At 39.7% G+C, this 11089-nt stretch overlaps 1 protein-coding gene across 2 annotated transcripts in view; it reads left to right on the top strand.

Moving 5' to 3' along the window:
* The first annotated feature begins 242 nt into the window (after positions 1 to 242).
* LOC122562111 (SEC14-like protein 1) overlaps positions 243 to 11089 on the top strand; it is a 48548-nt gene continuing 37701 nt past the window's right edge. The window contains exons 1-2 of one of the 2 annotated variants that reach the window (XM_043714639.2): positions 243 to 567; positions 794 to 879. In XM_043714639.2, the coding sequence (XP_043570574.1) occupies positions 817 to 879 (63 nt within the window). In that variant the 5' untranslated portion in view covers positions 243 to 567; positions 794 to 816. The remainder of the gene's footprint in view (positions 568 to 793; positions 880 to 11089) is intronic. The other variant, XM_043714640.2, reaches the window with a different exon arrangement.

Here is an 11089-nt window from a genome sequence, read left to right as displayed (position 1 = left end):
GTGAGTATTGTTTATTGCCCAGTCAGGGTAATATTTGTTTCCCAGGCAGTGAGTAATAGCTGTTTATTTTTGCTCCTCCTTCTCTGGCGCTGGCTCTGACGTGAATCCCTCATTGGACGTCACACACCGGCGGGGGCGGTGCGCAGGCGCAGTGAGCTCGGCCACTTGCCGGCCGGGGGGCCGAGTCCGGGGGCGGAGCCGGAGCCGTCCGTCAGTCAGTCACTTCCAGCCGGAGAGAGAGAGAGATAGAGAAAGGGACAGCGATCCCGGAGCGGGATCTTGTTAGAGTCGGCGGGCGATCGGAAGCGGCTGGGTAAATCACGGGCCGGACCGTTGATCCGGTGTGGAGGCCTCGGTGTCGCTGTGTGACGGAGGGCGAGAGAGAGAGAGGGGAGAGGGTTTACCGAGAGCCAGGGCTTTGGAGAAGCGGAGGCCTCGCTGGGGTCGAGTGAGAGCTGTTCCCTGTCGAGCCGGGGAGGCGGCGGTGTCCTCCTCCTCCTCCTCCACCACCATCGGGCCAGGGCCTGTGAGGTCCCCGAGTTTCTGATAACTTTGGAGCGGACACAGGTAAAAGGATCATTTCCCAAACCCAGCCCGTCCCCTCCTCAGACTCCCAGGCGCTCAACTCGTTCCGCTCTGACTTTCTAACTCCTGGTGTTTCCAGCCATGCGAGCGCGGACTTGCTTTTCGGATTTGTTTTTGTTTTTGTTTTGATCGGCAGCACAGGAAGCGAGCCCTTGCAGTTTCTTAACCAGATGTCTCTGTTTCTCTTCCCATCTCCTGTTTGTTTTAGGTGCCTTTGATGCAAACGCAGACATGGTCCAGAAATACCAGTCCCCCGTCAGGGTTTACAAACATCCCTTTGAACTTGTTATGACAGTAAGTGGATTGTGTTTATTTTCGGGTCGCTCCTTGGGCTTTTTAGAAACTCGAACGTAAGAGTGTAATTTCACCCTCGCATGTTTTAAGTTAGATAAAATCGATCCTTACATTTTATGTTCGGTCATTAAATAATATAAAACGTGCCCCGAAGAAGTTCGGATTAAGTGTATTTTTTTTAATTTAAACTCTTCAGTGTTAAAAAATGCATTCACCCGTATACTTGGACGTAAAAACTCCCTGTAACAAACACATTTGTGTTACACGGCCAAGGAACTGCACTATTTACTTGTACAAAAACACCTTGATTGTATGACTTACAATATTTAATTTTTTTGTTGGAAAATGGTGTCCAGCTGCACTTTCTCATGGGGCTTCAATGTTGTGACTTTTAACATTTGAAATAGTTTAATTCCATCTCGAACCTGGCTATGCATGCACATGAAATGAAATCTTAATTGCAGACTAGTGGAGAAATCCAATGCAGAACTGCAAAATGTGCTGCACTGGTTATACTGACCGTTTTATAGCAAAAGTGAGAAGATAATATCGCACTTGCTTACTATTGATAGCTTTTTCCATTATCTTTGCACATTGTAGTATAATTTCTGAGCAGTGGATAATCACTGGTTCCATATGCTCTTCTGATTTTAGGTTATAATCTGACTATATTCGCAACAGTAATCCTTCGGGCCAAAATGTGGTTCAAACAATCTAAATAAGCCAACAATTTATTTTAATAAGGTTCGAGGGTGGAAGTTACAAATTCCAAGTTACAATTTATCGCAATAAATACTCTTAAAGTTAGAATATATGTATTAACATAAGATCCAGTTTCCAAATGTGAAAATTTAGTAAGCTACTTAGTTGACAGCTTGAATTTATATAGCTGCTTTAAGCTAGAAAACATGCCAAGGAATTTCACAGATGGTGTTCAGGAATGAATGCTGATTAAGAGGAGGAATCTGAAATGGAATGGGCAGCTTTGTTGACGGAAAGGGATTCTGTCTTCCAAATGTTTCAATTATTGAAATTTTAATGCTGAGAAGAAAAATAATCCACTTTCCATATTCAGCATAAACCAATGATTACAACAAAATAATAGGGTCATTGATCACAAGTAATATTTATGTAAATTGTGCATTGAATGTAACTAACAATTGGAATATTAATTCAGTTTTTTACAGAAGTCATATGTTGATTGCAGTTGATTGGTATTTCTTAACCAAATTGGGAATTAGAATCTAAGAAGACAAATATGTTCTAATAGATTTTTGATGTTTTGGCATTTAGATAAAAACAAGGACTGCAGATGCTGGAAACCAGATTCTAGATTAGAGTGGTGCTTGAAAAGCACAGCAGTTCAGGCAGCACCCGAGGAGCAGGAAAATCGACATTTCAGGCAAAAGCCCTACATCAGGAATAGAGGCTCTATTCCTCATGAAGGGCTTTTGCCCAAAACGTCGATTTTCCTGCTACTTGGATGCTACCTGAACTGCTGTGCTTTTCCAGCGCCACTCTAATCTAGAATCTGTTTTGGCATTTATTTCGCAGAAATTAAGTCGTCACTTTTTTTTTCTTTTTAGTTGCATCACATGGCAACAAGGAAGCGTTAGTTTAACTCTGTTCTAATTTTGGCTGCCTGAAGTAACAAGATTTTGCATTGAATAATCGTTATCTTTCAGTGCAGCTGTCTTAAGCCCCTAAGGAACACATACTTAATCATTTTAGATTTTAAATATATTTCTACAGATAACACTTTTTTAATTTCACTATTTGCAATATTATTCAGTTGGTCAATAATTGTTTCAGGATTTATAACGTTCAGTGTTCTACTGTTGTTGTGTTCACAAAATCGGTAGATTTGTGTTAAGTAACATCTTTATATTTTTATGTTGTCTTGTATGGAAATATATAAATATTTTCTGTAGCAAATTAAGAGAAAATACCGTTTAATACTTAAGAATGGTTCAGTATGCTTTACTTTAGAATATAACTTTATGTAGGTGACTTTTCTTTATAATAATTTTTAAAATTTTGATTGAAAAGTAATTTTCTGATCTTGAATACATCGTGACCAAGATTGGAAATGGTGCAGTTTTGACTGCACAGGTTCTGCTGGTGATCACGCAGTGAGATTATTCTTAATACAAAATATACTTCCTCTTGCAAAACAGAAGTTGTACATAATGGCAGCTAGTAATATCACTTGCTGGTCATGAGACTGGCTGAGAGACACTGGCCTGTTGCTTTTGACGTACATTTGCATGGTAACTGAATATATTTTTGTATCTTTTTGTGGTTGGTCTGAATAGATTTTTCTTCAAAACATTCATTTATTGTCTAATCTACGTAAGCACAAAGAGTTCATAAACGGGTTTCACTGTTCGTTTTTCTTATTTGTTACTCATTGACCACATGCTAATGTATATAAACTAGATGCAAAGCAAGACTTTCTGGTCTTTCCTGGGGCCAGAAGGTACACAGAAATACACTGTGCTGTGTCCCCACTGTCTGAATGGTATTCTCATTTCCACGTCGTTAGTCCAGTAAATGTGGTTACATGTTTGTTTTTGTGACAACACACCCATGATAACAATTTAATGGTAATTCACTGCCTCTGAGGTGGAAGGTTGCCTTTCAGACTGGAGGCCTGTGTCCAGTGGTGTGCCACAAGGATCAGTGCTGATTTCATTGTGAGCATAAGAGATGTAGTTAGTAAGTTTGCAGATGATTTGAAAATTGGAGGTGGAGTGAACAGCGAAGAAGGGTACTTCAGAATACACTGGGATCTTGATCAAGGGGCCAAGGAGTGGCATACGGAGTTCAGTTTAGATAAATGTGAGGCATTGCATTTTGGAAAGGCAAATTGGGGCACGAATTATACACTTAAGTGGTAAGGTCCTGGGGAGTGTTGTTGAACAAAGAGACCTTGGAGTACAGGTTCATAGCTCCTTGAAAGTAGAGCCGCAGGTAGATAGGATAGTGAAGAAGGTGTTTGGTATGCATTCTTTTATTGGTCAGAGCATCAAGTATTGGAATTGGGAGGTCATGTTGCGGCTGTACGGGACATTGGTTAGACCATTTTTAGAATAATGTATGTAATTCTGGTCTCCCTCCTCTAGAAAGTTTGTTGTGTAATTTGAAAGGATTCAGAAAAGATTTACAAGGATTTTGCCAAGGTTAGAAGATTTGAGCAATAGTGGGAGGCTGAATAGGCTGGGCTGTTTTCCATGGAGTGTCAGAGGCTGAGGGATGACCTTTGAGATTTATAAAATCATGAGGGGCATGGATAGGGTAAATAGACAAGGTCTTTCCCCTGGAGTAGGGGAGTCCAGAACTAGAGGGCATAGGTTTAGGGTGAGAGGGGAAAGAAATAAAAGGGACCTAAGGGACAACGGTTTCATGCAGATGGTGGTGCATGCGTGGAATGAACTGCCAGAGGAAGTGGTAGAGGCTGGTACAGTTACAACATTGAAAAGGCATCTGGATGGGAATATGAATAGGAAAGGTTTAGAGGGTTATGGCCCAAGTGTTGGCAAATAGGATTAGATTAATTTAGGACATCTGGTCAGCATGGACAAGTTGGACCATAGAGTCTGTTTCTGTGCTGAACATCTCTGACTTTATCTTGAGGTAGTGAAAGGTGCTACATAAATACAGGACTTTCTTTTGTTTGCGGAATACAAATAAATTGTACATAAATGAGGTAAAGTAAGGTCTTTCTTCAACTTTGCTGTTTGGGCCATATAGTCAGCATTGTGTGAATGGTAGGTTGCCAAGAGAAATTATTCCTGGCAGTTTTCATGTTGTGTGCAAAATTTTTTTTTTCCCCCTGAGGATCTTGTGAATCATCTTAGATCTGTGCGTTTTGCAATCCTGAGGAGGAGAATTGAACATTTTTTAAAAACAGAAAAGCTCCTATTTGCAAGAAGCACAGAAATTGTCATCATAGCATTGCACTATTTTTAAGCTTAACTCCCTAGCACAGGAAGTGCAACCATTTCAAACTAACCCTGAGGTTGGAACGTTGTTCATGATGCCTCCAAGACAGCTAAACATTACCTTCCCCTCGAGATGCATTCCAACAGGAGGGCCACAGTCAGTCTGGATCCTAATGTCCTCATGCAGGTTTAACTGATTTGACTCTAATGCCATCAGAATCTGCTTGTCATCAAATTCAAGCCTTGGCTATTTAAAAGGTGTTTAAAGATTGACATATCATTTTGAACTTTTTGAATCTTAAGAATGCATTAAATTTTCATAGTTGAGATGTTAACATATCTTGAACAGAATTGCTTTGGGGAATGTTGGGAGAGATACATTGGCATGAAATGGGACTATGCAGATTCATTCATGAGGTAGATGATTTGGCAATGTACAGTTACTGACATCTCTTAATTGGTTCAAAGGACAGTGAATTCTAATTCTGCTACATGGTTAGTAAGCACTGTAATGTTGCAGTTATGCAGAAGCCAGATTTCTGATACACCGATAAATACATGTGCTGGGAATTTTAATTTTAGCATGAAGACCATGAGTCGTTTGTAGCAGAATTGTTGTTTTTGAGTCATTTGAATTTACAGCAAATGTTGCAAGAACTATATGAAATTAAATAGAGCTTAGCTCAAAATATTGTGAAAACACAATTTAAGTTGAGTTGAATATCTTAGAGTTGTGATCAGTGTTGAAGAGTAGAACTGAGCTAAAGTAACATAGTACAACTTTTAAAAAATCGATTATGCATTGCTAAATGGCAGTAGAAAGTTAAAAATCATACAACACCAGGTTATAGTCCAACAGGTTTAATTGGAAGCACACTAGCTTCCAATTAAACCTGTTGGACTATAACCTAGTATTGTGTGATTTTTAACTTTGTACACCCCAGTCCAACACGGGCATCTCCAAATCATGACTAAATGGCAGTAGGTTGACAAAATAGGATAGATAGTTCTTTTTTGGGGTTTTGTTTAATCGTATGTAGTATTGTAGGGTTTTGTATTTAGATATGAAACAAATAACTGTTCAGTGGTCTGAATTTGCAACATCTACGTTGAAGGCAATAACAGTTTTTAGCAACCCGAACCCACATTGAAACTAATCAGCTAACTCTAACTGTCATCTGGTGCTTGCTTTTTGTGCAGCCTTCACATTATGCCCGAAGGGATCACCTTCTGTTGAGGTACAATTTATTTGGAAGCTGTTCTTTCTTGTGTATGCATATTTATCATAAGATTATCTGATTATCATAGTTATCACTTAATACCATTGCAGTCATGATCTCAGTTAAAAGGGTGCATATTTCAGAAGAGTTTGCAGATCACCTGGCATGCTGTAACAAAGAACGAGTATTGAACTGGGAATGATCTAATTTTCTGCCACTGCTTCACCTCCAGTTCCACTGCTCAATGATCATATATGGTGAGAAACTGAGATGTTCTCTGTGACTGGGTCTAATCTGAAGTGACACTATAGGTTTTTAAGTTGGCCTCTGTTTCCTGTCAAGGACAGAACTGCTATCAACTTCTTTTCATCGCTTATTTGTAAAATTTGTTGGAAGAGCTATTGCAATAATGGGATATGCTCAGGTATGATGCCATTTATATGGAAATAGCTTGTTGCTAGTTACTGTTGGGGCTGATTGGAACAACTTAGAGCTTATGGAATTGTATCTCAGAAAATGTTTTGTGCTTCAGGCCAAAAGGGGAATGCTGCAAATTATTATAAATGTGATGGAGGAAGGTTTAGAATTCTCTCAGATAATGGGAATATCCTAATATTATTATGGCTTCATTCTATAAGGGATGGTTCATTATCCAACAGAAAATAGCAACAGATTTTAATTTTATAAGCATGCTTAATTGAGTTTCAGAATAAGTTAACTCCATCTTTTCATACACAGTTCATTGTTTTAATATTAGTAAGGTTGTGGTATGTTTTCAGCTATCTCATTAAGCAACCTCTTCAGAAATGTTTGTATGCCTACCAAGCCAAACCAGCACTACATGTTGGAAGGATGTTGTGAAACTTGAAAGCTTTCAGAAAAGATTTACAAGGGTGTTGCCAAAGTTGGAGAATTTGAGCTATAGGGAGAGGCTGAATATGCTGGGGCTGTTTTCCCTGGAGCATCAGAAGGCTGAAGGGTGAGCTTAGAGGTTTATAAAATCATTTGGGGTATGGATAGGGTAAATAAAATCTTTTCGTGGGGGGGGGGCGGCATCCAGAACTAGAGGGCATAGGTTTGGGGTGAGAGGAAAAATTTAAAAGGGACGAAGAGGGCAGCTTTTTCATACAGAGGGTAATGCATGTATGGAATGAGCTGCCAGAGGAAGTGGTGGAGGCTGGTACAATTACAACATTTAAAAGGCATCTGGATGGGTATGTGAATAGGATGCATTTAGTAGGATATGGCCCAAGTGCTGGCAAATTGGACTAGAATAGATTAGGACATCTGGTCAGCATGGACGAGTTGAATCAAAGGATCTGCTTCCGTGCTATACATCTCTATGACTATGTGAATAAAATCCAACACTTTTTGATTGTATGATAACATTGGTTTGCCTTACTGCAAGCCTGAGTTGCTCTGTTGCAAAAAGTTAAATTGTTTTGTTCTGTTGACTTATTGAAAATAAATTCAGCAAAATCTGATTAGCTTTGACACCCACTAAAGATAAATATTTTTCCAATGTTATTGACTGTGTATTTTTATCACTGTGTCCATGACTGCACTGTCAGCTGACAAATAGTTACATATTGTCTGACAGCTGTTTACTTTATTCAGCTGTATTCTGATGCACGATGGGATTGCTGACTGCAGCATACATACTTGCTTTATCGTGGTCAGCAGCTTTTGTGAGCTAAAAGCAAGTTTTATAAATACTGTAACCAGGCAATTCAGCAGCTTCTGTGGCTTGTCTTTTCCAGTAATTGTGTTGGCTGATTTACAGTTTATAAATCACTCCTTTGTTACAAAAGCAACTCAAGTAAAATGACCTGGAAGAAAGAAAAAATGCTAAAAGAAAGCAGAGCTAGTTTAATTGTTTGCTGCAGTATGACTATAACATGAACACAATTTTGTGAAATAATCTTTTAATCTGAATTCTTGAAAAACTTGGCAAATTTATTACTTGTTTGCAATATTCCGACTTCAAAAAGATGTTTCAACCTTTTATTGGGGTGGGGGGGGGGCGGTGTGTGATTACATCATGGATGTAACTTTTGCAGTTTTTAATTGAACCTACCTAGACAAGTGCCTTTTTGCTTTTTGGGGAATATTATAGAAATCCTGGTCAGGTAGAATTTACTGAGGAGAATCATTGCAAGGACGTGATGTCAATTTTGCCATCTTGATTCCTAGTTGAGTTGGCCCAATTTTGATGCATCAGATTATTTTGCTGCATAATTGAAAAGAAGAATTTTGTAAATCATCTATTTTCATCTGTTTCAATATTGAAAAGTTTCAAAAGAAATACAAGTCCAATTAATTTATTATTTTCTCAGAGCCATTTGTTAGTTTATTTTTCACACTACCTTTCTAAATTTTAGAAGTTTCACACACCAGTTATCTTGTGTCATGCATGCTAACAGTGTGCCTCATCACATCTGTTGTATAATCACAAGGAAATTAGGTCAGAAGCACATAGCTGCAATTTCTGAGACAGTTAACAAACTGAAAGGTCAGAGTGTTCTGGAGCAGTTAGACATTTTTTTAAATTTTAAAATTATAAAACAAAACCATGCTATCCAGGTCAAATAAATACAAATGCAGTTTGGTTTGGTGTTGATCTGCCACCAGATTCTAAAGGCATATTGAATAAATCATATTCTTAGTTAAAGATGTCCAAAGAAAGATGTCAAAGTGATGAAATGGCCAGAGTGAATTGGTACATATACACAGTAAAAGAAAAGTTGGGCAGGATATATAATATGCCTTTGGTTTTGTAATGCCCATTTGCTCCTCCACCTAAGTTAAACTTTGTCACCTAATTCCAGATTTTTTTCTGTATCTTTCTTGCCAAGTTTTGCAATTTGGTCATATTTTACAGACATAACAATGGTGTTGCAACTTTGTTTAATGGAAGTGGCCAGGGATAGCAAAACTCAATCTGTCTGGATGCTGCGTTACTTTTTATAGTAGCCTGTCTTTGTTCTTGTTGTACAGGTACGCAGTCCTTTATCTGAAACCCTTGGGGCCAGCTGGTTTTCAGAATTCGGAATTTTTCAGATTTCAGAATAAGTGACCGTTTCACAGTGAAATAAAAACAATATTACCAAACAGCAGATGCACCTGTGAGTACTATGAGCACTGAGACAGAATTGATGCTTGCCAATGCTGGGCCATGCCGCCACATCACATCTGAGTGATGTGGGTTGAGTGGGTGTGGAGTTGGGTTAACTGCACACCAGACAACTTTGTTACGGAGAAAAATACTTCACAAAAGAAACTTTGGATTTCAGAGCTTTTCGGATTTTGGATAAAGGATTGTGTACCTGTATTATGCTAAATGGCTGTCTAGTTATATTAAATAGGTGAAAGTGAGTTCTGCAGATGCTGAAGATTAGAGTCAAGAGTATGGTGCTGGAAACGCCCAGCAGGTTAGGCAGCATCCGAGGAGCAAGAGAATCGATGTTTCAGACAGAAGCCCTTCATTATATTAAATGTCTGTTGATTGTATATAGTATCTATACATTTGTTTTGGAATCCAGATGGCAGAGTAATTAATTATTTTTTTCACTCTGCAAAATCTTGTATATGGAGATGAAAGTTTTGGGGAAACTTTTTAAAGAGTAGCATCAGAGCACTTAACACGTTTGAAAGAACAGCTTTCCTTTTCTCAACCCTCTGTCCTCTTCATGTGATGACTTCTGTGGTGTTTATTTATATATCTGCATTCTGACTTCTAAGCTGTATCGTAATAAGTGGTGGGTTTGTTTAACAGACCATTGTGGTCACCACAAGCGTCATCAGTAAAGTGATGAAAGGTGACATCAATAGTGCCATAAAGCAAGATCTGCCCAGAAGTAACCTGCTCAGTGACAGGCTGTTTGTGTTCTGCTAGGGCCGTTCAGCTGCTGACTTCATTTCAGCATTTGTTAAAACATGGAAAAAAGAGCTGAATTCCAAAGGCAAAGTGAGAATGACAGCATTAGGGAAGCCTAGCAAAACTTGAATTAATGAGTATCTGGGGGAATCTCTCCACTGGTTGGAATCGTGCTTGGCACGTAGGAAGATGGTTATGGTGGTTAAAGATCAGTCATCTCGGCTTCAGGACATCTCTGCAGGAGTTCCTTAGGGTAGTGTCCTATGCCCAACCTGCTTCATCAATGACCTTCCTTTCGTCATAAGGTCGGAAGTGAGGATGTTCACTGATTATTGTACAATGGGGGTTCAGCACCATTTGCTGCTACTCCACGACTGAAGGAGTTCATTTCTCCAAATGCAACAAGACCTGGATAATGTACAGGCTTGGGCTGACAAGTGGCAAGTAATATTTCCAGCACAGAAATGCCAGGCTATGACCATCACCAATAAGAGCCAATCTAACCACCATCCCTTGCCATTTAGTGGTGTTACCAACACTATCAAAATCCTGGAGTTACCATTGACCAGAAACTCAACGACTCACCACATAAACAAGAGCAGGTGAGAGGCTCGGAATACTGCGGTGAGTAACTCTCCTCCTGAATCCCCAAAGCCTGTCCATCACCTGCAAGTCAGGAGTGCGATGGAATGCTCCCCTCTTGCTTGGATCGGTGCAGGTTCAACAACACTCAAGCTTGACCCCATCCAGAACAATGCAGCCTACTTGTTTGGCACCACACTACAAGTACTGATTGCCTTCATCACTGACACTCAGTAGTAGCAGTATGTCCTATCTCCAAAATGCACTGCAGAAGTTCACCAAAGATCCTTAGACAGTAGCTTCAAAACCCATAACTATTTCCATCTAGAAGGATAAAGGCAGTAGATACATGGGAATGCACACCTGCAAGTTCCCCTCTAAGTCACTCACCACCCTGACTTGGAAATTTATTGCCATGCCTTCATTGTCACTGGGTCAAAATCCTGGAATTCCCTCACCAAGGACATTGAGTCAACCCACAGCATGTGGACTGCAGCAGTTCAAGAAGTAATCTCACCACCACCACCTTCCCAAGGGCAACGAGGGACGGGCAATAAATACTGGCCAGCCAGCAATGCCTACATCCC

The sequence above is a fragment of the Chiloscyllium plagiosum genome, unplaced genomic scaffold, assembly GCF_037043375.1.
Source record: "Chiloscyllium plagiosum isolate Xiang-an unplaced genomic scaffold, Cpla_swu_hap1 HiC_scaffold_25, whole genome shotgun sequence".
Taxonomy (NCBI): domain Eukaryota; kingdom Metazoa; phylum Chordata; class Chondrichthyes; order Orectolobiformes; family Hemiscylliidae; genus Chiloscyllium; species Chiloscyllium plagiosum.
The sequence above is the reverse complement of the archived record's forward strand: the minus strand, read 5'-3'. Positions and strand labels throughout refer to the sequence as shown.